At 40.9% G+C, this 26,633-nt stretch overlaps 1 protein-coding gene across 1 annotated transcript in view; it reads right to left on the reverse strand.

Moving 5' to 3' along the window:
• The window catches only part of SPTLC2 (serine palmitoyltransferase long chain base subunit 2), a 111,734-nt gene that overhangs the window by 60,300 nt on the left and 24,801 nt on the right, over positions 1-26,633 (reverse strand). The window contains exons 3-5 of the mRNA XM_024231694.3: positions 13,215-13,369; positions 11,011-11,159; positions 4,644-4,768 (exon numbers count right to left, since the gene is read on the reverse strand). Coding sequence (XP_024087462.3) covers positions 4,644-4,768; positions 11,011-11,159; positions 13,215-13,369 — 429 coding nt within the window. The remainder of the gene's footprint in view (positions 1-4,643; positions 4,769-11,010; positions 11,160-13,214; positions 13,370-26,633) is intronic.

The following is a 26,633-nucleotide window of genomic DNA, read 5'->3' on the forward strand; positions in this document are numbered from 1 at the left end:
GTCCTGTACTTTATAGTATTGTGTCACAGTTAATTTCTTAGCTGTAAGAAACAGTTCCACTGTTATGCAAGATGTTAACATAAAGGGAAGCTGAATGAATGGTATACAGGAACTCTCTGTACTCTTTTGTAACTCCTTTTGTAAGTCTAAATTAAAGTTTCAAAAAAGTGTTAAAATTGAAAAAGCGAAACTGGGGGAGAAAATAAAGAGAGGTCAGATTTCTCTTCAGCAAGTCTTCAAATTCTTTACTTACCACTCTTGGCATTCAACTCTGTCTTAAAAAGAACCCTCCCTTCCCTTTCTCCTCCACACAAAATTTTATTTTCTCCTCTTTTCAGCTAAATATTTTTCTGGCAAACCTGCAAAAGCATTATGTTCTTTTTTTCTGTCAAAAAGGAACTCTTTTTAGACAGCCTTTTTTAGACAGCCTTATTCACCATTTCAATGTATCAATCTGTCTTTTTCCCTTAGAACTTACTCTGAAGCTTTATTAAATCTTTGATTCAAAAATAAAAGATATTCATACTAGCAGTTAACATCTAAGTGCTTAATATTTCAGGTATCATGTTAAAAGATTTAAAAGCATTATCACTTTTAATCCTCACAATAATTCTATGTAGTAGACACTATTATCACTCCCACTTTACATATGAGGAAACTCTTGTTCAGGAGTTTAAAATCTTGCTCAAGGTCACAAGCACAGTAACAAAATAATAATAACAATACTAATTATCGCCCAGGCTGGAGTGCAGTGGCGCGATCTCTGCTCACTGCAAGCTCCGCCTCCCGGGTTCACGCCATTCTCCTGCCTCAGCCTCCCGAGTAGCTGGGACTACAGGGGCCTGCCACCACGCCCAGCTAATTTTTTGTATTTTTAGTAGAGACGGGGTTTCACCGTGTTAGGCTGGATGGTCCGATCTCCTGACCTTGTGATCCACCCGCCTCGGCCTCCCAAAGTCCTGGGATTACAGGCGTGAGCCACCGCGCCCAGCCACAAAATAATTATTAAATAAGACAAGCGTCTGCTTCCAGAACCTATGCTCTTAATCAATATACTGCCACACTCTGCCATTAAACTGAGCAATTAACCACCTCACATGGAAATTCAGTATCAGATTCAAAGGATCATTAAAACTGGATAAGTTACTGTCTTTAACAGATTAAACAATATTTAATAATATTTCAACTATAGTTTGATTTGGAATATAAATCTTTTTTTTTTGAGACAGAGTCTCGCTCTGTCCCCCCCAGGCTGGAGTGCAGTGGCCCGATCTTGGCTCACTGCAAGCTCCGCCTCCCGGGTTCATGCCATTCTCCTGCCTCAGCCTCCAGAGTAGCTGAGACTACAGGCACCCGCCACCACGCCCAGCTAATTTTTTGTATTTTTAGTGGAGACGGGGTTTCATCCTGTTAGCCAGGATGGTCTCGATCTCCGCCCGTCTTGGCCTCCCAAAGTGCTGGGATTACAGGCGTGAGCCACGGCGCCCAGCCCTGGAATATAAATTCTTATGGTTGTATCTTCCAGGTCTGTGTAGAAAACGTCTAATTCTAGATAATCCTCTGTTAGAGCTTGTAAGCATACGGAGAGAAGAGCAAGATGAGATTCTCTAATCCTCTAGTGTTAAAAATTCTAACAAGTAAGAATCTCAGGCTTGTACTTCAAAATGCAAGACAGCAACGTATTATAACCTGAAGTCAAAGAACCATACGTTTATGTCTTACAAGGAATTTTGTGTATTTTATCTAAGTTGTTGGGTATTTTGGCATGAAGTTGTTCTTAATATTCCCTTATTATCCTCTAATGTCCATAGGACGTGTAGTGATGCCCCCCTCTCTCATTCCTGTTACTGGTAATATGCATCTTATCTCTTCTTATCCTGACCATTCTGGCCAGAGATTTATCAACTATATTCATTTTCTCAAAGAATCAGCTTTGGTTTCACTAATTTCCCATTGTCTATTTTCTAATTCATTAATTTTTGCATTTATCATCATTATATTCTTCCTTTTGCTTAGTTTGGGTTTAATTTGTTCTTCTTTTTCTAATTTTTTAAGCTACAAGCTTTACTTTTTTTTTTTTTTTTTTTGAGACGGAGTCTGGCTGCTTTGCTTTTTTTCTAATACAGGTTGAATATTCCTTATTCAAAGTGTTTGGGACCAGATGTGTTTCAGAGTTCAGATTTTTATGGATTTTGTATTATTTGCATTATATTTACTGGTTTAGCACCCCTAAGCATTTTCTTTGAGCTGTCATGATGACACTCAAAATATTTACGAGTTTGAAACATTTTAGATTTCAGATTTTGGGATTAGGAATGCTCAACCTGTATAAACATTTAATGCTATACAATTCCATCTGAGCATTGCTTTAGCTTCATCCAACAAACTGTAATAGGTTACATTTCCATTTAGTTCAAAATATGTTTATTTTCCCCTGTTTTTTCTTCTTTGGCCCATGGGTTATTTAGAAATATGTTGTTTAATTTTCAAATATTCAAAGGTTTTCCAGATATCTTTGTGTTATCAATTTCTAATTTAAATTCCACTGTGATCACAGAACATACTTTGAATAATTTTAATACTTTCAAATTTACCAAAACTGGCTTAATGGCCTAGAATATTGGTCTTTGGTAGTAAATGTTTTGCTGTTGTTGAGTGAAGTGTTTCATGAGTCTCAATTAGGTCAACTGGTTGACAGTGTTTTCCAAACATTCTATATCATTACTGATTTTCTGTTTCATTCTTCTGTTAATTAAGAGAGAGGGGTTAGGGCAGGGCACAGCGGCTCATGCCTGCAATCCCAGCACTTTGGGAGGCCGAGGCAGGCGGATCATGAGGTCAGGAGATCGAGACCAACTTGGCTAACACGGTGAAACCCCATCTGTACTAAACATACAAAATATTAGCCAGGTGTGGTGGCGGGCACCTGTAGTCCCAGCTACTCAGGAGGCTGAGGCAGGAGAATGGCGTGAACCTGGGAGGCAGAGCTTGCAGTGAGCCAAAATCACGCCACTGCACTCCAGCCTGGGCAACAGAGCGAGACTGTGCCTCAAAAAAATAAAAATAAAATAAAATGAGAGGGAGAGGGGTTAATGTCTCTAATTACAATTTTCTATTTGTCTACTTCTTTTAGTTTCATCAATTTCTGCTTCACGTACTTTGAAGCTCTGTTAATAACCCATTTATGCCAGAGGTTACAATTTTTTGAATTGCAAAATCAGACCCTGGCGATGACCTTGAGCAGTAGGATATAAATAACTCCCACAGGCTTAGCATTCCAATAATGGAACATTAGGCATGAATGGGATAAGCACCTACACATTTAAAATTATAACCTCTTGATGAATTAATTCCTTAATCATTACACAATGTTCCTCTTTATCACCAGAAATATTTCTTGCTCTGAAATCTTTGTTTATATTAATACAGGCACTTCAAATTTCTTCTGATTATTATTTGCATGCTGTATTTTTTTCTATCCTTTTCCTTTAAACCTCTGTGTCTTCATATTTAAAACAGGTGGCTATTTTATATTAGGAAACCTACTTAATTTTATCTGACAATCTTTGTCTTCTCATTGGAATGTACAAACCACTTATATTTAATGTTTATCAACACAGGTGGGTTTAAATCTCCTATCTTGCTGTTTGTTTTCTATTTGTCCCATCTATACCTTACAGACCCATACACTGCATAACTAAAAAGGACTTTAGAGTTAATCTAGCTCAACCACCTCATTTTACAAAAGAAACTTGGAGGATCAGAAAGATTATTTGACATGCCCACAGTCACACAGCTAAGCGTGACCATATAAACAACCAAAAAACAAAAACTCAATTCTCCTGCTTGAGTTAATCCACCACGTTTTCAATATACCATTCCTAGATGTCATGTTAAACATGAGAATAAATAACCTCAAGGGGCCTTTCAGGATGACAGTACCAATCTGCTGAAATATAATTTACATTTACATACAGATTGTGCCCTCTCACACGTGCTACCCACTTGGGGATATATATTATATATATATAATATGTAATATGTAATATATATAATATAATATGTAACATACATATATAATATATATAATATACAATATAATATTATATGTATATATAAATTATATAAACATAGGCTGGTCTCAAACTCCTGACCTCAGGTGATCCACCTGCCTCGGCCTCCCAAAGCACTGGGATTACAGGTGTGAGCCACCGTGCCCGGCCACAAATTGTTTTTAATTTAAAAAATAAAATCAAATTGAGACGAGGCCTCACTATGTTGCCCAGGCTGGCCAACATGGTGAAACCCCGCCTCTGCTAAAAATACAAACAATTAGCCAGGCGTGGAGGCACACAGCTGTAGTCCCAGCTACTTGGGAGGCTGAGGCAGAAGAATCACTTGAATCCAAGAGACAGAGGCTGCAGTGAGCTGAGATGGCGCCACTGCACTCCAGCCTGGGCGAAAGAACAAGACTCCATCTCAAAAAAAAAAAAAAGAAAAAGAAAAACAATTTGTGGTAGAAATATCTTTGGCTAAACTATGTTTAGCCTAAGTTTACAACAGCTTTTAGCTCACTCTGACTGCTTTTCAAAACAAAAGAAGATATACATGAGGGAGTTTTCATAAATGACAGAGTGTCTTACTTTGCCAACAAGAGCAGGAATGTTCATTGAATTCGTTGCAAATCCCATGCCATACGCCATAGCAGCTTCTACTCCTAAGAACCTTGCTACAAGCTCCTCTAGTTCTTCATGCTTGTCCAGGTTTCCTGTGTGAAGAAGTTAATAAAGTCGGTAAGTATCACAAAATCCTGAATTTAAGAATTACTCATCACTTTATTAAAAGAAATCATAGTATATGTGTTGTGTCCTTTTCAGACTAAGATCTATGAAGGAGTCAATATTATGAAGAGTAATATTCTTCATAATATTGTGAAGAGTAATATGTGCTCATAAAGAACACAATAGTTGAATAAAATCTGATTCAGCACCTGCAGTGGAATTTCCCCAAAGGGGGCTGCCAATAATTTCTCCCATTCCTGTTTGTGCATACTAGTTCCAGGTCTAGGCCTTAGGAGGCCTAGCAAAATCTGCTTTTACACTTTTGAAGTCAGCTGCTACGTGAAACAATCTAACTGGCCTGTTGCAAAAATAGAACATGGGCGGGGGGATGGGAACTGGGGGATAAGAGACTATGGAAGGAGGAGAGAAAGACGTAAGGAGAAGGGGAGACACAGAGAAAGAGAAACAGAGATGCCCAGCCAGCCCTTAGCACTTCCTGCCACCCAGCTGAGGTGTCAAACATGTGAGTTAAGACATCTTGGATACCCTGTACACAGTCATAATTGCCTACCTAATACCACATGGAGCTAAGATAACATCAAGCCCTCCCTAAATTGCAGAATTATGAGCAAATAAATCTGTTGCTGTTTTAAACCACTAAGTTTTGAGATGGTTTGTTATACAGCAAGAGATAGGTAAAAACGTTTCTTCCCGGCAGGGTGCAGTGGCTCACACCTGTAATTCCAGCACTTTGGGAGGCCGAGGAGGGCGGATCACCTAAGGTCAGGAGTTCGAGACCAGCCTAGTCAACATGGCGAAACCTTGTCTCTACTAAAAATACAAAAATTAGCTGGGCGTGGTGGCACGGGCCTGTAATCCCAGCTACTCGGGGGCTGAGGCAGGAGAATCACTTGAACCTGTGAGGCAGAGGTTGCAGTGAGTGGAGATCACGCCACTGCACTCCAGCCTAGGCAACAGAGCGAGACTCTGACTCAAAAAAAAAAAAAAAAAAAAGTTTCTTCCCTCACTGTGAACTGACTGGTAAATCCGTACTGCAATTTTATATTGGTACTCAAATCTTTAAGGACTAAATGATATTACAGAGAGAAAAGATGCTGGGAAAGAAGACTGCTAAACTTGGATGCCATGTGTCCTTAAGGCTTGCTTAATCAAAGCCCTTAGGAACTCTCTGGGCTAAATACTTCTAAATAGCAATAATAATTTGCCCTATCTACCTCATGACATTGTTGTGAGGATCAAAAGAGATAATATGTTTGAGCTTTTTTTTTTTTTTTTCGAGAGAGAGTCTCGCACTGTCGCCCAGGCTGGAGTGCAGTGGCACAATCTCGGCTCACTGCAACCTCCGCCTCCTGGGTTCAAGCAATTCTCCTGCCTCAGCCTCCCGAGTAGCCAGGATTACAGGTGTGGACCACCATGCCTGACTATTTTGTATTTTTAGTAGAGACAGGGTTTCACCATGTTGGCCAGGCTGGTCTCGAACTCCTGACCTCAAGAGATCCACCCACCTCGGCCTCCCAAAGTGTTGGGATTACAGGCGTGAGCCACCGCACCCAGCCAAGCACTTTATAAAATATCAAATGCCATAAAGGCATAAGGTATCCTGTATGTCATCACTGCACAATGCTCCTTTAACCACAGGATTAGATCACAAAGCTTGTCATTTCTGGAGTGCCAGTTAGAAACTCTGTTTTAAAGCAGGGGGAAATAAAAATGTTCTACTCCCATCCTCCTCTTGAAAATCATCACAAAACAACTGGATAACCAAGAAATAAAAGCTAAAAGCTCAATTTTTTATTAATTAGTGGACATCTGTAATTCTGAACACAATTAATGAAAATGGAAAATATATAGAAGGTTGATGCTATGGGTCCCATTGTGTCCCACCAAAAAAGATATTTTGACGTCCTCATTCCCAGAAGAATGTGACCTTCTTTGGAAACTGGGACTTTCCGGAGGTAATCAAATTAAAATCAGGCCATTCATTGGCTTCAACTTAAAGTTAGCACCTAAAAGTAGGGTCAACCTGTCTTTTGAAGCTTTGAAACCAGGCATTGACTTGTCTCTAGCTATGAAAGTTTTAGATGGTGTCTTCTTTCAATTTAAAGCTGTTTCATCTACATTGAAAATCTGTGATTTATTGTAGCCACCTTCATCAATTATTTTAGCTAGATCTTCTGGATAACTTGCTGAAGTTATCAGCATTCACTGCTTCACCTTGCACTTTTATGTTGTGGAGATGGCTTCTTTCTTTAAGCTTCATGAATGAACTTCTGCTAGGCTTAAGCTTTTCTTCTGCAGCTTCCTTACCTCTTTCAGCCTTGATAGAATTGAAGCGATTAGGATCTTCTTCTGGATTAGATTTGGGTTTCAGGGAATGTTGTGGCTGCTTTGATCTTTTATCCAGACCACTAAAACTCTCTCTCTACCAGCAATAAAAGGCTGTTTCACTTTCTTATAATTTGTGGGTTCACTGGAGTGGCACTTTTAATTTTCTTCAAGAACTTTTTTTGCATTCACAACTTGGCTAATTGCTTGGTGTAAGAGGCCTCGCTTTTGGCCTATGTCAGCTTTTAACATGTCTTCCTCACTAAGTTTAATCTCATGGAGGTAGCGAGTAAAACAATACTGGAATGATGTGTGTTGAGATGAGGTAGGGGGAGCAGGGGAGATGAAGAAAGGCTGGTAAATGGGTACAAATATAGAGTTAGAAGAAATAAGTTCTAATGTTTGATAGCAGAGTAGGGTGACTATAGTTAAAAACAATGTATTGTATATTTCAAATAGCTAGACGAGAGGACTTGATGATCCCAACATACAGAAATAATAAATGTTTGGGGTGACGAGTACCCTAAATACCTTGACTTGATTCTATACACATTCTATACCTGTAACAACATATCACATGTACCCCATACAAATGTACAAATGTTATGTATCAATAAAAATTTTTTTAAAGATTTTAAAAATAAATAAATAAATAAAATGAGGCCATTAGGGGGATGCTAATGTCTTTATAGAAAGGGGAAATTTGGACACAGAGATAGACATACACAGAAGGAACACAGAAGACAATGCTGTTTTTTTGTTTTTCTTGAGACAGAGTCTCGCTCTGTTGCCCAGGTGGAGTGCAGTGGTGTGATCTCGGCTCACAGCAACCTCTGCCTCACAGGTTCAAGCAATTCTCGTGCCTCAGCCTCCCGAGTAGCTGGGATTACAGGCGTGCACCTTCCATCACGCCCAGCTAATGTTTGTATTTTTAGTAAAGACAGGGTTTCACCATGCTGGCTAGGCTGGTCTTGAACTCCTGACCTCAAGTGATATGCCCGCCTTGGCCTCCCAAAGTGCTGGGATGACAGGCATGAGCCACTGTGCCCGGCCAGAAGACAACAATGTTTGACGCCCAGGAAGACAGCCGTGTGGTTGAGTGATGCACTATAAGCCAGGGAACGTCATGGATTGCTGGCAACACCAGAAGCTAGGAAGGATTCTCCAGAGCATCAGAGAGCATGGCCCTGCAGACAACTAGACCCTAAACTTATAACCCACAGAATTATGAGACTAGACATTTTTGTTGTTTTAAGTCACTCTGTTCTGATATTTTGTTAAAGCAGCCACAGGAAACTAATACAACTGGAAAATGACAGAGTTAGAAGAAGGTCATATCTATGCTCTTATAGAGTGGAATTCTTTGAAAACCAAGTAAATTCACTGTATGGAACCCCAGAGAAGCTTAAAAACCGGAGGGAACAGGCAGCAAAGTAAGCAAGGGTTAAAGTTGGGCTACAAACAAGATGACTGGAAGATGATATAAAAATGAATACGAACCCTCATACATTGATGCAGAGATTGTAAAACAGTGCAGTCTCTTTGGAAAACAGTTTAGCAATTCCTCAAAAAGTCAAACACAGAGAGTTACCATATGACCTACCAATTCCACTAGTAAGTACAAACCCAAAAATATATCATACAAAAACTTGTACACCCACGTTCACAGCAGCACTGCTGACAATAGCCAAAAAGTAGAAACAACCCAAATGACCATCAAGTGATAAGTGGATAAACAAGACGTGGCACCCTCACACAAAGGATTATTATTCAGTCATAGAAAAGAATGGAGTGCTGTTACATGCTACAACATGGATGAATTTGAAAATATTGTGCTAGTGAAGGAAGCCAGACAGAAAAGACCAAATGTTATACAATTCCTTTTTTATTTAATGTCCAAAATAGGCAAATCTATAAAGACAAAAAGTAGAATACTGGTTGCCAAGGACTTGTAGGGGGAAGGGAAACAGTATCCAATGAATGCTACTGAGTATAGGGTTTCTTTTTGGAGGAATGAAAATATTTAAAATTAGATGGTGGGGCCAGCCATGGTGACTCACACCTATAATCCCAGTGCTCTGGAAGGCTGAGTTAGGAGAATCACTTGAGGCCAGGATTTCAAGAACACCCTGGGCAACACAGCCTCTTGAAAGAGATCCCCATCTCTACAAAAATCACATTAAAAAATCAGCTGGGCATGGTGGCGTGCACCTATAGTCCTAACTACTTAGGAGGCTGAGGTGGGAGGATGGCTGGAGCACTGAAGTTTGAGGCTGAAGTGAGCTGACTGCACCACTGCACTCCAGCCTGGACAATAGAGACCCTGCATCCATCTATGCATCAATCTATCTATATATCCATGTATCTAGCTATCTAAATAAACAGATATAAAATCTGCACAATTTTATTTTTTTCCCTTTCTTCATGTTGTTTTAAATTTCGTGAGCTGACAGAGTTGCTATGGAAGATTAAATATGGATGCAAATTCTTTGTTGTTCTTCCCATTTGGAGGTGGAGGAGGGCAATCCCCACAACCCTTGAATCTGGGCTGACTTTAGCGACACTTTGACCAATAGAAGAGGCATAAGTGATACTCTGGGACCTGTACAGCTAGGGCATAAAAAGCCTTCCAACTTTCAACTGGGTATCCTTGTTTTTGTTTTTTGACACAGTGTCTCACTCTGTCACGGGCTAGAGTGCAGTGGCACGATCATAGCTCACTGCAGCCTCAAACTCCTTGGCTCGAGGGATGCTCTGGCCTCAGCCTCCTGAATGGCTAGGATCACAAGCATGCGCCACCATGTTCGGCTACTTTATCTTTATTTTTTTAGAGACCGGGTCTCACTATGTTGCTCAGACTGGTCTCGAACTCCTGGCCTCAGCTGATCTTCCTATCTTGGCCTCACAAAGTGCTGGGATTATAGGCATGAGCCTCTGTGCCTGGCTTCAGTCAGGTATCTTTGCATGCTTGCTCTAGAGGCCTGCTGCCATGCATGATGAACAACTCTCCAAGATCACCATGGTATGAAGAAGCCCAAGCTAGAAACATGGAGAGGCCACACAGAGCTCCAGCCACTGCAGTCTAGGTGAAACATGTGAATGAAGAAGGCTTCATATGTCTCCAGCCATACAGCCACCACTGAGTGCAACCGTCAGAGGAACCGTGGGTAAGAACCACCCAACTGTGTTTGCCAATCCCTAGAACCCTGAGAAATAACTAACAATGAACTTTTCTTTTAATGTACTGTGCTTACAGTAATAAGTATTTGGAAAGTTTTCATAACTTCTAGGGTTGTCAGTTCTCTGAAACAAATTGGAACAATCTGAAATCTTCCTCTGAATTAAAATAAATTGAATCTCTTTATATAAAGTTATTACTCTTTTATATTTTATAAACTTAAAACAATAATAAAAAGAGTATATATTTATTGTCTACTATGTTCCAAGTGCTCTACATGGATTAGCTTACGTAAGTCTTAAAACAGCTCTATTAGGCAGGAATTATTATTAGCCCCAATGTACCAGTATGAAAGCAGATTAACTCTTATATGCCCGACGTCCTTATAAGTGGCACTCTTAACCACTAACATTTGCAAAAGCCAATGAAATCAACATTTAAAGTTATAAATGAAACAAACACTGGCAGGATTTTTCGAGGGACATTCTATATGTATAACACATTGGGAAAGATAAACACATTTCAAAATGTGTTGAAAGCATTGAAATCATCCATCACACTTCAGAAAAACAAAGCATTCTTCACCTTATCTAAATGACATGACAAAGTGTAGATACTTAATACTCTAGGTCAATATTACTATTATTTGCCCCTGACTAAAACAATGTCAAAAACAGCAGCTGACCAAATACAGCTTTCACTTACCAATTTCCTGCCGAGTACTGCACACTCCAGCTCCATACTCCTCTAGGACTTTGGCGGCTGCTTCTTGACATGATCCAGTATTCCGTGCAAATCCAAGATAGTTATAGGAACCCATGTTTATAACACCTTTTATTATATTCCCTGTATACCTGTGTATCAACAGCATAAAACAATGAAACTCATGAGCAAAAAAATACTTACGTGTAATAGCAAATGCACTGGCAACACAAAAGGAAGCAGAGAGAACAAAGTCTATATAAAAAAATCTCAAACACACTACCAATTATGGAAATGGAAGTTAAAATAATCAATTTTCATTTATTAATAGTGATAAAGATTTTAAAACTAATGATATCCAGTGTTGGCCAGGACAGTCACCTTATCTTACAGGACACTGTACATACGAATATCAGGTTTGTTTTTTGGAGGGCAGTTTGGCAGTACTTATCCATTAAAAGATATACATACTCTGACTCAGTAACTCCCGCACATGAGCATATAAACACATGAGGATCCTTTGAGAGCCACTGCACAATTTGCCACATCTGTTCCTCAGGTGTAAGGACCAGCAACATTTCATACAATGAAAGCTGAGGCAGCCTGGGCCCCTAACTAAGGACAAAATGGTTCAAGGGCCCCATCAACCTAGGATGAACATGAAGAATGGATAAGGATAAACTGTTACTGTTTTAATTCCCTGAGATTTTGAGATTATTAACACAGCCCAACCTGTCACACCATGGCACATCTATACTGTAAAATACAATGTAGTCACTACAAATAATAAACTTGCTGTGAATATACACATGAGAAGGGGTGTCACTAATATTTGACCAAGCTAAGAAGGCAAGCTGTAGGCCGGGCATGGTGGCTCACGCCTGTAATCCCAGCACTTTGGGAGGCCGAGGTGGGTGGATCACGAGGTCAGGAGATTGAGACCATCCTGGCTAACACAGTGAAACCCTGTCTCTATTAAAAAACACAAAAAAATTAGCCAGGTATGGTGGTGGGCGCCTGTAGTCCCAGCTACTTGGGAGGCTGAGGCAGGAGAATGGCGTGAACCCAGGAGGCAGAGCTTGCAGTGAGCCAAGATGACATCACTGCACTCCAGCCTGGGTGACAGAGCGAGACTCTGACACTTTGGGAAGCCAAGGTGGGCAGATCACTTGAGGCCAGGAGTTCGAGACCAGCCTGGCCAACATGGTGAAACCTCATCTCTACTAAAAATACAAAAAGTAGCTGAGCATGGTGGTGCATCTCTGTAGTCCCAGATACCAGGGAGGCTGAGGTGTAAGAATCACTTGAACTTGGGAGGTTGGAGGTTGCAGTGGGCTGAGATCGTGACACTGCACTCCAGCCTGGGCAACAAAGTGAGACTCTGACTCAAATAAATAAATAAGTAATCAAACAAACAAATACAATGTTAAAAATACAAAAAGTTTTCCAAACCATTCAATCCATTTAAGTAAAAACACTCCACATATCATCCTTAAATCATTTGAGAAATCAAAATATCCAGAAATAAATTTGGATACTTGATTCTGATAAGTGGCATAATAGAAAGGATAGCTTTTCTTCTTTTTTTTTTAAAAAAAAGACCAAAAATAAAACAAACTAAACTTTTGTATACTGTTTCTTATCAATAGGAGTTATTTTTAAAAGTAAATAAGCCAGGCTGGGCGCGGTGGCTCACGCCTGTAATCCCAGCACTTTGGGAGGCTGAGGGGGACACATCACTTGAGGTCAGGCATTCGAGACCAGCCTGGCCAACATGGTGAAACCCCATCTCTACTAAAAAAAATACAAAAATTAGCCAGGTGTGGTGGTGCATGCCTGTAGTCCCAGCTACTCAGGAGGCTGAAGTATGAGAATTGCTTGAACCTGGGAGGCGGAGGTTGCAGTGAGCTGAGATCACACCACTGCACTCCAGCGTGGGCAACAGAGCGAAACTCCATCTCAAAAAATAAATAAATAAATAAGCCAAATTTTGTTCTGAACTATAATCCAACACAGTATCAAATGTAATAGAAAGATATATCTTAAAAAGCTCAACAATGAAGAATATGTAAGGAAATCAATCATATTGTATCCTCAGCTGCTACTCCTATTTTGAGAGAATACTCAATTTATAATAACATATTTTCTCAAATGAAGAAACCCTTTTGTAATTGTTGTCAATAAATAATTTCCCAACCAAGACTCACTTGAAGGACCAGTTATAATCATGAGACTGTCTCTCCATGATGTCCACCCTGGCTCCAGGCACACTACAGATTGGCCGATTCCAGTTGTCTCTTATCCTCATGTACAGGTTCCTTGTATAAAAGTTTTCAAAATCTTGATACAATGACACAAAGTCCTGCCAAGAAATGTGACATACCATAAATTTAACTGAGTTACTTTATTAAAAATTTTTTTAACAGATGACATGATTTTTTATTTATGTAAATTTATGGGGTACAAGGGCAATTTCATTACGTGCAAGATTGTGTAATGGACAAGTCAGGGATTTTACGGTATCCATCATTCAAATAACATACATGGTACCCATTAAGTAATTTCTCATCATCCACCCTCACTCCCTCACCCTTCCAAGTCTCCATTGTCTATCATTCCACTGAGTTACTTTAAAAACAAACTTTACAACTTCCATTTTCATACTGTAAGAGCACCTGAGAATGAGAGGCCACTTATATTTAATTAACTGCTAAATCAGGACAGGCTTGTTGGCTCATGTCTGTAATCCCAGGACTTTAGAAAGCCAATGCAGGAGGATTGCTTGAGCTCAGGAGTTCGGGACAAGCCTGGGCAACACAGCAAGACTCTGTCTCAACAAAAACATTTTAAAAATTAACCAGGTACAGTGCACCTGTAGTCCCAGCTACTCGGGAGGCTGAGGCAGGGGGATCCCTTGTGGCCAGTAGGTTGGGGCTGCAGTGAGCTATGATGGCACCACTGTACTCCAGGCTGGGTAACAGCAAAAACAACAACAACAAAAACCCTGATGTATCAGGAAAACATCTGGAAAGGCATCAATTCTCTATGTTTATTTTAACACAACTCTTATCAGATAAAAGTCACTTAACTTTAATAGTTGACATATATTACATGGTTTCAAATAACTGACTTCATGAATGTAGAGCACAAGAATGTAAATTAACAAAGTAGTCCTCATAAAAATAAAATGTAGTCATACAATTCTGTCATTAAATGGTTCCCCTCCCTAATAATCTCAAAAAGACTGCTCTTCCCTCCCCACAAGCCTCCCCCAACATTAACAGATTAGGGGAAATGCCATAAAAACCACATAATTCCAATTTCAACCAAGAAAAATAATTCCAAAATTAAGATTCCATCCTTTGCATATTTTCAAGGATCAAAATGAAACAAATCCAAAGAGAAAATAATAAACAAGGAACACTATAAAATAGGATATAGGGGCCGGGTGTGGTGGCTCACACCTGTAATCCCAGCACTTTGGGAGGCCGAGGCGGGTGGGTGGGCAGATCACTTGAAGTCTCAGGAGTTCAAGACCAGCCTGGCCAATATGGCAAAACCCGCCTCCACTAAAAATACAAAAATTATCTGGGCATGTTGGCGGGTGCCTGTTAATTCCAGCTACTTGGGAGGCTTGAGGCAGGAGAATTGCTTGAACCCGGGAGGCGGAGGTTCTCCAGCCTCCAGCCTGGGCAACAGAGTGAGACTCCATCTCAAAAAAAAAAAAAAAGATTATAGGAAGCCACCCACCTTAGGTTCTTTTCCCTTTAGAAAGGAATTTTTTAAAAAAGAAAAAAGAAAAAAAAAAAAAAAAGAGGCCAGGTGCAATGGTTCATGCCTGTAATCCCAACACTTTAGGAAGCTAAGGTGGAAGGATCGCTTGTGGCCAGGAATCTGAAGTGACAGTAAGCTATGACTACACCACTGCACTCCAGTCTGTGCAACAGAGCAAGAACCTGTCTCAAAAAGAAAAGAAGGCAGGACACAGTGGTTCACACCTGTAATCCCAACACTTGGGAGGCTAAGGCGGGAAGTTCACTTGAGCCCAGGAGTTCAAGACCAGCCTGGGCAACATAGTGGGACTGTCTCTACAAATAAATTTTTAAAAAGAAAGAAAAGAAAATACATTCCCAAAATGAATTCCTATGCTCAGGAACTTAACCCTTCCTCTGAGAGACTAAGTTGTACTAAAACTTAAGTCAGTAAAAAATCAAGTCACAGTGGAGCAGAAATGCTATGCCTGGTGTGGTATGACCACTACTCAGAACACATGTGACCAGACCATATGAGATCTACTTAAACTCTTGAATGTAAAGGGTAAACCAAACAACAAGAAAACGAAACTACAGTTTTACTGTATCAGCCAACTACTGAGTTTACAGCCATCAGATCGGGGCTTGGTGCCAATATAAATTAACCTGTTAGCTAAATCAGTCAAAAACATTGAAAAAGCTTAAGCCTTATTCTGTAAAAGATTTTCATTGCTAAAGAAGGCTACATATAACTCTAAAATTAACAACTTTCTATGACACCAGACTCTCAAGTGCCTACTAAATGAGCCTCCCAGTAGATAAATCTTATAAATAAGGCTGAGCAAAGTCAGAAGCTACTCTAAGAATTTGCAGTACCTGATACCATTTCTCTTTTTTTTTTTTGAGGCAAAGTTTCACTCTTGTTGCCCAGGCTGGAGTGTAATGGTGTGATCTCGCCTCACTGCAACCTCTGCCACCCAGGTTCAAGCTATTCTCCTGCCTCAGCCTCCCGAGTAGCTGGGATTACAGCCATCTGCCACCACACCCAGCTAATTTTTTGTACTTTTAGTAAAGACGGGGTTTCACTATGTTGGCCAGGCTGCTCTCAAACTCCTGACCTCAGGCAATCCACCCACGTCGGCCTCCCAAAGTGCTGGGATTAAACATGTGAGCCACCACACCCAGTCACCATCTCTTTTACAACTGGTTCTAATAGTTAATTTTCCTCAGGACAGAAAATATCCATAAATAACATGTCTATCACAATTGGAAATTTTTCATTTAAATGGTATGTCCATTTTGATAGCCTTCCAACAAGTATACTGGTTGAATGAAAATAGGAATAGAGATATCCAATTCTAATTAAAACTTTTTATTTGGCTGTTATTACCCATGCATTTATTTCCCAAAGGAAAAAACAAAAAGTAGTCTTCAATCCTTTCCATTCACGTCAAAAAGGGTAACAGTACTAACCCTTCTAATGAAGAAAATGACAGTACTGATTATCTCATTTTTTTTTTTTAATTAAAAAAAAATTTTTTTTTTGAGACAGAGTCTCACTCTGTCACTCAGGCTGGAGTGCAATGGTGTGATCTCGGCTCACTGCAACCTCCGCCTCCTGGGTTCAAGTGATTCTCCTGTCTTAGCCTCCCAAGTAGCTGAGATTACAAGTGCCTGCCACCACACCTGGCTAATTTTTGTATTTTTCAGTAGAGACAGGGTTTCACCATGTTGGTCAGGCTGGTCTTGAACTCCTGACCTCAAAGGATCTGCCTGCCTCAGCCTCCCAAAGTGCTGGGATTACAGGCGTGAGCCACGGCTCCTGGCCGATCTCATTTCTTTAGAACCTTTCTAAACACTGCACATTAACGTTCAAAGTATTAACTCCAATATTAAGAGAAATATTTCCTTGCAGACAAATTTTTATTAGCAACAAAAGCAATATTTTTTGTTTTTACTATATAAAGCAGAAAAACCTTAGAGTTTGCTCCAAATACTAGAGGGGTTATCAAACCCCAAGATAGAAAAAAGACTGCAGGCCAGAATGAAGTAGAGCTTCACCCCTCAGCCTTGGGCTAAACAAAGAAAACCAGAGGCACAGCTGTCTGGGATTAGGAAGGAAGCAATGGGTTCCAATTTCCTGAACAAAGAATTGTGCCTGCCATGGTCAGGCATTTCCATCTCTCCTTAACAAATGATTAAGTTACACTAGCACAGGGTAAAGGAGAAGCTGTCACAATGAGGGATGTTAGAGACCAAAAGCGGGTGGCATAGAATGGTAGGAGAGAAGGACTTATGGCCGAAGTCTCAGCTCCCCTTTACTCCTTAGCCTAAGTTCCAGGGTAGTAGCTCTGATCTCAGTCAGTAGGTTCAGCAGAAAGATTTGATAGGCATGGCTAGGCGCAGTGGCTCACGCCGTAATCCCAGCACTTTGGGAGGCCAAGGTGGGTGGATCGCTTGAGCCCAGGAGTTTGAGACCAGCCTGGGCAATGTAGTGAAACTCTGTCACTACAAAAAATACAAAAATTAGCCAGGTGTGGTGGCACGTGCCTGTAGTCCCAGCAACTTGGGAGGCTGAGGTGGACAGATCACTTGAGCTCAGAAGGTTGGGGTTGTAGTGAGCCAAGATTGGACCACTGCACTTTAGCCTGGGCAACAGAGTGAAAAGCTGTCTCAAAAAAATAATAATAAATAATAAGAATAATAATAATAATTTTAAAAAAGATGAGAAGGGCAGCAAACCAAAATCCCTGCAGCTTAGCCATGAAAAAAAGGAGGGGAGGGGTCACTACTTGCAGTTTCAGTTCTAGGCAATGGGAGTGTATTTCCAAAAATATCAGGTTAACTTTAAATATTCTAAGACCACAGTTAAACTAGGGGGGTAATCTTTTCATTCATTCATTCAAATATATCTTAGTGAGTACTCGATACATACTGGATTGTATGCTAGACTTTCAGGATACATTAAAGAACAAGACAGTTCTCTCCACAAAGATTGATAGCCCCTCTATTCCAACTCTCATTCTCCCATCTCCACCACTCTCTTCCTCCTCCTCAGTTTGGTCACTGTGAAGTGACTTTAGTTAAGGCTTATGTAATACTCATCATCATTGACCTAATACTCAGTTACTGAACAAACATTTACTGAGCAGTACCTTCCAGGCACTAAACTGGGCACTGGGAATAAAAATGAGTAAGAACAACCTCTACACTCCCTAAGAACTCTTAGCGTAGTGGAGAAACACAAAAATACAATATAATAAGTACTATAAAAGGGTGTTTGTCCAGAGAAGGAGCGAATACCTAACTGATAAGGGAGTGACAATGATAAAGTCAAGTTCAAGCAGCCTTAAGGATATACTCATGAACATTCTTCCTGAAGATCCTCACAAATCCCATATTCTAGCACATGTAAGTAGAGGGAAGTACCTACTCGCGACTAAATGCTGGATCACTGGGCTTGAAATACTCCTCACTTAAGAGCCTTCTCAGCTCAAGAGAACAACTCAAACTCTTGGATTTGCTGCTCAGAGATCGATGAAGACCTTACCAAAAGTAGCCTAGGGACATCTCAATAAGAAGTCAATAAATATCCTTTACTGGTTAAGCCTATTTAAGGTAAGACTTCTAGAAAATATCCTATATTGTTTAATATAATGTACATAAGTACCACCTATTCTAGCACCTATACGGGCATTAAGAACACAGGGGGCAAAGCTGGATGCTATCACTTTCCGAAGTCCACTTTCTAACAACTGTCCCTTTGTTAAGCATCATTCTGGCCCAAGACAGATAGCCAAATATGTTTACATGATGATGATAAAGATGATGAATAATCACAACAGCAGCAAGAGTGCCCATCTACTGAGTATTTATGACATAACAGGCACTTGCCAAGTGCTTTACATGCACACATATTTATATACTTATATATGTAAGTATGTAAATATACATACTCTGCACACTCTTAAGGAAGATATCATTTCTTACACTTTCAGAAAGGTTAAATGGCTTTCCCACTTAGGAAAGCAGCCAGAGGCAGAGCCAGGAACTGATGATCCAGGCCTTCTAATTTTACTCTGTGCTCCTAACCCCAATGCCACACTGCCTCTTATTTGGTGATGCTACTAAATCAATCTGAAATACTTTGATAGCGTTCAAAGCACTTCAAGACCACTGTGCTATTGTCCTTCTCATTCTTTTCCTATGTTCTGCATATGACCAACACACACATAACAAACCCCCTACAAGACACACAGACACACACACACACACTTAGGAGCTGGAAGGCTAAAAACTGTATTTCCTGGACACCCTTGTGATCAGGTTGTGGATGTGATATAGGGTCTACTAGTGAGAAGCACACACAATGGCTGGATGGCAGGGGCCACACTTTGCATCAGCGTAGGAGGCAAGCCCCTGCAGACCTCAGTGCTGGATCGGTACCAGTGCGATTCTATGTGCCACTGCCTGTTCACCAGCCTCTGGCAGTGCGACAGTTGTGACGCCAGCACTCTGAGTACTCACGGCAGGAGCAGTTTCCTAGTTTTGGGTAGCTGCCTAGTTAGGGGAGAGAGGCCCTAACCTCACTGCTCTCGCCCCTCCACAAAGCCATAAATGCCTAATTCCCGTTGGCTTGAATGACCTACAGTGCTTTTGGTAACTCTACCAAAAATGTGACGATTTCAACAACACGGTCATTGTAATTATTGTTGAGAAATAGATGTTTAATAACTTATTAGATGTATTTTACAGATGCACTGAATAAAATTTTAAATTCCTTGTCCAAGTCACATAACAACGCAGTGACAAAGCCAAAACTGAGACTCTAGTATTATTCCAAACTAACACTATTAGTGGTAGTGTTACTGCTAATTCCATTAAGAATTCTCAATGTCAGTTCTAATTTAATAACTTTTACTTATTTTAGAGTCTGGGGCACCAATCTCGATATAACAAAAGGCAAAATTTCTCTCAAACATGAGCATTTGAGGCAAACAATCACTGCTTTGATGTTAGGATAAAAAGCTTGGAAAACATGCTTAGAACGGTCTCAGTGTCTTCTCAAGGTCAGGATGATTTAAAGTTCAACCCTTGACTTATATGCATCCAGTGCAGGGAAAAAAAAACTGGGACAAGAAAACCAACTCTAGCAGTCTTTAAGGAACAAATTTATTTCAGTTTTACTTTTATTCAAAACTTGCTAAGTAAAGGAAAAAGTGGGAGAAAAATTTAAAGCTACCGAACTATAAAGTATTTAGACCTTACTTTTAAATGCCATACTTATTTTAAAAACTTTCTCACTAGGACATCAACTGGCCAAAAAAATGACCCGACCTAAACCTCACACCTTATACAATGAACTCAAAAGGAGCATAGCCCTAAACGTAAAATATAAAACTGTAAGACTCAGAAAAACCTTAATATATTCCTGGTGGACATGCAAAATGGCACAGCCAAGGTGGAAAAGTGTGTTGGTTTCTCAAAGGTACATGTAGACTTTGACAATGATGAACGTGATAATTTTTTTTTTTTTTTTTGAGATGGAGTCTTGCTCTGTTACCCAGGCTGGAGTGCAGTGATGCAATCTAGACTCACTGCAACATTCGCCTCCTGGGTTCAAGCAATTCTCGTACCTCAGCCTCTCAAGTAGTTGGGAGTACAGGCGTGCACCACCATGTCCAGCTAATTTTTGTATTTTTAGTAGAGACGAGGTTTCACCATGTTGACCAGGCTGGTGTCAAACTCCTGACCTCAAGTGATCCACCCACCTTGGCCTCCAAAAGTGTTGGGATTACAGGTGTGAGCCATCACACCTAGCCAAAAAAAAATTTTTAAAGGTAAATATAGACTTTCCATGTGACCCAGCAATTCCATTCTTAGGTACATACCAATTGGAAACAGCTACTCAGAACAAGTACTTGTATGTGAATGTTCATAGAAGCACTACTCACAACAGCCAAAAGGTGGTAACAAAATGTGGTATATCCACATAATGGAATAGTATACAGTGATATAGGAATGAAGTACTGTTACTTGCTACAATGGTACATGAATCTTGAAAACATTATGCTAAGTGAAAGACAAGCCACAAAAGAGGAACGGTAGATGCAAAATACTTGTAGGATACATAAATATTTCCTAAAAACCACTTAGAAAAATACACAAACGCAGTAGAAAAACGGACAAAAGATTTGAACACAGACTTCATGAAATCAGCACTTCCAATGGTCATTAAACGTATAAAAAGCTGTTCGGCTTCACTGGGCAATAGAGAATTGCAAATTAAAACCACAATGAGACACTAGTACATATATACCAATTGAATTGGCAAAAATTTTAAATTCTGGCAATACTGAGTGTTAGTAAAGAGATGTGGAACAATTCTTGGCTGGGTGCGGTGGCTCACACCTGTAATCCCAGCACTTTGGGAGTCCGAGGCAGGCAGATCACGAGGTCAGGAGATCGAGACCATCCTGGCTAACACAGTGAAACCCATCTGTACTAAAAATACAAAAACAAAATTAGCTGGGCGTGGTAGCGGGCGCCTGTAGTCCCAGCTACTTGGGAGGCTGAGGCAGGAGAATGGCGTGAACCCGGGAGGCGGAGCTTGCAGTGAGCTGAGATCACGCCACTGCACTCCTCCAGCCTGGGTGACAGAACAAGACTCTGTCTCAAAAAAAAAAAAAAGAATTCTCAAACACAGCAGGTAGGTGTACAAACCAGTACAATAACTTTGGAAAACAATTTGGCACTATCTAGTGAAACTGAAGACATGCATACTGTATAACTCTTTAACTCAATAATTCCAACCCTGGAGAAACTCATATTTACATGCAGGAAATGCATGTATCAGAACACTTAGTTTTATTCATCACTGACAAGAAATGAAAAAAGCCTCAATATCCATTATTACTCAAATGAAGGAAGGTCAGACACAGTAGCTCATGCCTGTAATCCCAGCACTTTGGGAGGCTGAGGCGGGTGGATCACCTGAGGTCAGGAGTTCGAGACCAGCCTGGCCAACACGGCGAAACCCGTCTCTACTATAAATACAAAAAATTAACCGGGTGTGGTGGCAGGCACCTGTAATCCCAGCTACTCGGAAGGCTGATCTCTTGAACCTGGGAGGTGGAGGTTGCAGTGAACCGAGATCGCACCATTGCACTCCAGCCTGGGTGACAAGAGCAAAACTCTGTCTCAAAATTATAATAATAATAATAATAATAACTAACGCGGTTTGCTGGTACGGTAGTACTACTAAAAGATTTCAAGACATTTCATTATAAACATAATATTGCATGTCAAAGACAAGATAGTAAAAAAAAATCTATAACGTTTTGAATTTTTATTTGGGCAACATTTGTTGTTGTTGTTGTTGTTATTATTGTTAGAAACAGTGTCTCACTCTGTAACCCAGGCTGGAGAGAAGTGGCATGATCATAGCTCACGGCAGCCTCAAATTCTTGGACTCAAGCTATCTCCCCACCTCAGCCTCTCAAGTAGCCAGGACTACATACAGGTGCACACCACCATGCTTGGCTAATTTTTTTAAATCTTTTGTAAAGACAAGATCTCTCTCTGTTGCCCACACCGGTCTAAACTCCTAACCTCAAACAATCCTCCTGCCTCAGTCTCCCAAACTGCTGGGATTATATTGGTATGAGCCACCACACCCAGTTGGAAAACGTATTTTCTACTAAAGAAGAAATAGCCTTATGAGATAAATTTAGAAATAACTGAAACATGACAAAGTTGTTTCAAAACTTAAATTAAGAATTTTAAAATCCCAAATAATTCCCACCTGAGGAAGTGTTGAAAATGGAGTCATCACACGGTTAAAATTCATTATAGCTGGACGTGGTGGCGGATGCCTATAATCCCAGGATTTTGGGAGGCCAAGGCAGGTGGATCGCTTGAGCTCAGGAGTTCAAGATCAACCTGGGCAACAAGGCAAAACCCTGTCTCTACAAAAAAAATACAAAAATTAGCCAGTTGTGGTAGCGTGCGCCTCTAGTCCCAGCTACTCAAGAGGCTGAGGTGGGAGAATCACTGGAGCGTGGGAGGCAAAGGTTGCAGCGAGCTGAGATTGTGCCACTGTACTCAACCCTGAGCAACAGAGCAAGATCCTTTCTCAGAAAAGAAAAAAAAAAAATCTGGCCCAGGCACAGTGGCTCATGCCTATAATCCTAGCACTTTAGGAGGCTGAGGCAGGCGAATCACTTAAGCTCAGGAGTTCAAGATCAGCCTGGGCAACGTGGCAAAACCCAGTCTCTACAAAAAAATACAAAAATTAGCAGGGCATGGTGGTACATGCCTGCAGTTCCAGCAACTCCGGAGGCTGAGGTGGGAGGATCACCTAAGCACAGGGAGGTCGAGGCTGCAGTGAGCTGAGATTGTGCCACTGCACTCCAGCCTGGGTGACAGAGTGAGACCCTGTCTCAAAAAAAAAAAAAAAAAAAACACACACAAAGAAAGAAAAGAAAAGAAAAAGAAAAGGGAAAGGGAAAGCATTATAAATTCTAAAAGTATTTTATAAACCAATAATTCTGTTTTTATCTCTACTTAATGAAGAAAAGTAGGTGAAATACTCAATGAAAGGTTTTCAGACTACAACTTTTAAACCTTTCAACCATGGTTAATTAACGACTTTCCTTACTGTTCATATAGGTCATACCACCGTCTGTCCTTTCCTGTTTTTAATGTTAAAAACAGGAAGCCACTTGCTTGCTGTTTCTATGCTGTCCATGAAAGCGTAGAATGAGATTTCAAGATAAAAAAAACACTGGTTTTTCCTCCATCTAAAACAGTCATTTGCCTGTTTGTGTGTGCATGTGTGTAGGTACACACCCACCTCGACTACATATACTTCAAAATACTTTACATTGTTACTGTTACCACCACTCACAATACCATTCATGTCTTAAACTTTTTTTTTTTTTAAGAGATAATGGCCAGGCACGGTGGCTCACGCCTGTAATCCCAGTACTTTGGGAGGCCGAGGTGGGCAGATTACCTGAGGTTAGGAGTTCAAGACCAGCCTGGCCAACATGGTGAAAGCCTGTCTCCACTAAAAATACAAAAATTAGCCAGGTGTGATGGCGGATGCCTGTAATCCCAGCTACTTGGGAGACTGAGGCAGAAGAATCGCTTGAGCCCGGGAGGCAGAGGTTGCAGTAAGCCAAGATCGCGCCATTGCACTCCATCCTGGGCGACAGAGCGAGACTCCGTCTCCACACACACACACACACACACACACACACACACACGCACACAAAAAAAAATACAAAAAATTAGCTGGGCGTGGTGGTGCACGCCTGCAGTCCCAGCTACTCAGGAGGCTGAGGCACGAGAATCACTTGAACCCGGAAGGCAGAGGTTGCAGTGAGCCGAGATCATGCCATTGCACTCCAGCCTGGACGACAGAGCAAGACCCTGTCTCAAAAAAAAAAAAGACAAGGTCTCACTCTGTCACCCAGGCTGGAGTGCAGTGGCTCAATCACAGCTCACAGCAGCCTTGAACTCCTGGGTACAAGTGATCCTCCCACCTCAGTCTCCCAAGTAGCTAAGACTACAGGTGTGGGCCACCACACCCAGCTAATTTTTTAACTTTCCTGTTGAGACAGGGTCTTGTTACATTGCTCAGGTTGGTCTCAAACTCCTGTGCTCAAGCTATATTCCTACCTCAGCCTCCCAAAGTGCTTGAAATTACAGGTGTGAGCTATCATGCCTGGCCTCTGGCCTCATATCTTAAACTTTTACCGAGCGTCTAATATGTGCCAAGCACCCTGTAGTATAGAGTAGTAAACAAAAAGGTAATAATCCTTGCCCTCTCGGAATCTGTATTCTGGTGGAAGAGATAAACATATAAAATATAAAGTTTGCTAGTCTAGGCTCAGTGGCTCACGCCTGTAATCCCAGCACTTTGGGAGGCCGAGGTGGGCAGATAACATGAGCCCAGGAGTTCAAGACCAGCCTGGCCTAGATGGCAAAGCCCCGTCTCTACTAAAAACACAAAAATTAGGTGTGGTTGCGTATGCCTGTAGTCCCAGCCACTCTGGAGGCTGAGGCAGGAGAATTGCTTGAACCTGGGAGACAGAAGTTGCAGTAAGCCATGATCGCGCCATTGCACTCCAGCCTGGGCAACAGAGCAAGACACTGTCTCAAGAAAATAAAAATAAATAAAAATAAAAATAAATAAAGTATGTTAGACAGTGACAAATACTAACAAAAACAAAAGCAAGCAGGAAAGGGGGAGACATGCTGCAAATTAGCTGGGGTGCCCTGGGTAGAACAGAGGACAAAACTGAAGTGAGGGAACTAGCCATGGGACTATTTGAAGGAAAAGCTTTCCTGGCATGAAAAACAGGGAAAACAGGTAACAGGGAAACTCCTGCAAACCTAATACTGGCACTAGTCCAAACGGATACAGAGGTAAACCTACCGGCACTAGTCCAAACAGATACAGTGGTAAACCTACTACAAAACTTCTTTGAAAGGTTTATTTTGAGTATAGTTTCTTACCAGTGACAAATCCCTATAGAAAATAGAGATGACTGCTCCATATGATGAAATATTATTCAGCAATAGGAAGCAATGAAGTACCGATACATGCTACAATATAAACTTCAAATACATCACGCCAAGTGAAAGGAGCCAGACACAGAAGAACATACACTGTATGATCCCATTTATATGAAATGTCCATTTATATGAAATGTCCAGAATAGTAGATCTATAGAGACAGAAAGTAGATTAGTGGCTGCCAAGGGTGGGGAGGGTGGATGAGGAAGGAGTGACTGCTAATGGTTCATGGTTTCTTTTTCAGAAGAGAAAAACATTACAAAATTAAATTGTGGTGCTGGCTGCACAACTCTGTAGATATACTAAAAACCATTGTATCGTACACTTTAAATAGGTAACCTTTATGATATGTCAATTATTTAAAAAGACTACTGCTGTCCTGTGCCCAGCAACTAACACAAAACAATGAAATGTAGTGCTCTTTATTTTTTATTCTTCTTATTTTTTTTTAGACAATCTCACTCCATTGTCCAGGGTGGAGTGCAGTGGCACAATCTTAGCTCACTGCAACTTCCACCTCCCAGGTTCAGGTGATTCTGGGAGAGCTAAGTAGTGCTCTTCCGTATGTATGTATATATGTACATATGTATGTATGTATGTATGTATTTATTTTTAGACGGAGTTTCTCTCTTGTTGCCCAGGCTGGAGTGCAATGGTGTGATCTTGGCTCACTGCAACCTCCGCCTCTCTGGTTCAAGCGATTCTCGTGCCTCAGCCTCCCAAGTAGCAGGGATTACAGGCATGTGCCACCATGCCCCAGATAATTTTTGTATTTTTAGTAGAGATGGGGTTTCACCATGTTGGTCAGGCTGGTCTCACCTCCTGACTTCAGGTGATCTGCTGGCCTTGGCCTCTCAAAGTGCTGGGATTATAGGTGTGAGCCGCCGTACCCAGCCAGTTGTGTTCTTTTTAAATGTAGAATCATACACAGAATTAAAGAAGACAAACCAAACGATCAATCCCCTAGCTTAATGCACCAAAATGACAGGTACCAGAATATTCTTAGTACACTACTTTTTTTTGAGATACAGTCTCTATTGCCCAGGCTGGAGTGCAGTGACATGATCTCAGCTTACTGCAACTTCCGCCTCCCAGGTTCAAGCCATTCTCCTGCCTCAGCCTCCCAAGCAGCTGGGATTACAGGTGCCCACGACCACGCCTGGCTAATTTTTGTATTTTCAGTAGAGATGGGGTTTCATCACGTTGGCCAGGCTGGTCTTGAACTCCTGACCTCAGGTGATCCACCCACCTCGGCCTCCCAAAGTGCTGGGATTACAGGTGTGAGCCATC

Source organism: Pongo abelii, chromosome 15 (assembly GCF_028885655.2).
Source record: "Pongo abelii isolate AG06213 chromosome 15, NHGRI_mPonAbe1-v2.0_pri, whole genome shotgun sequence".
Classification (NCBI taxonomy): domain Eukaryota; kingdom Metazoa; phylum Chordata; class Mammalia; order Primates; family Hominidae; genus Pongo; species Pongo abelii.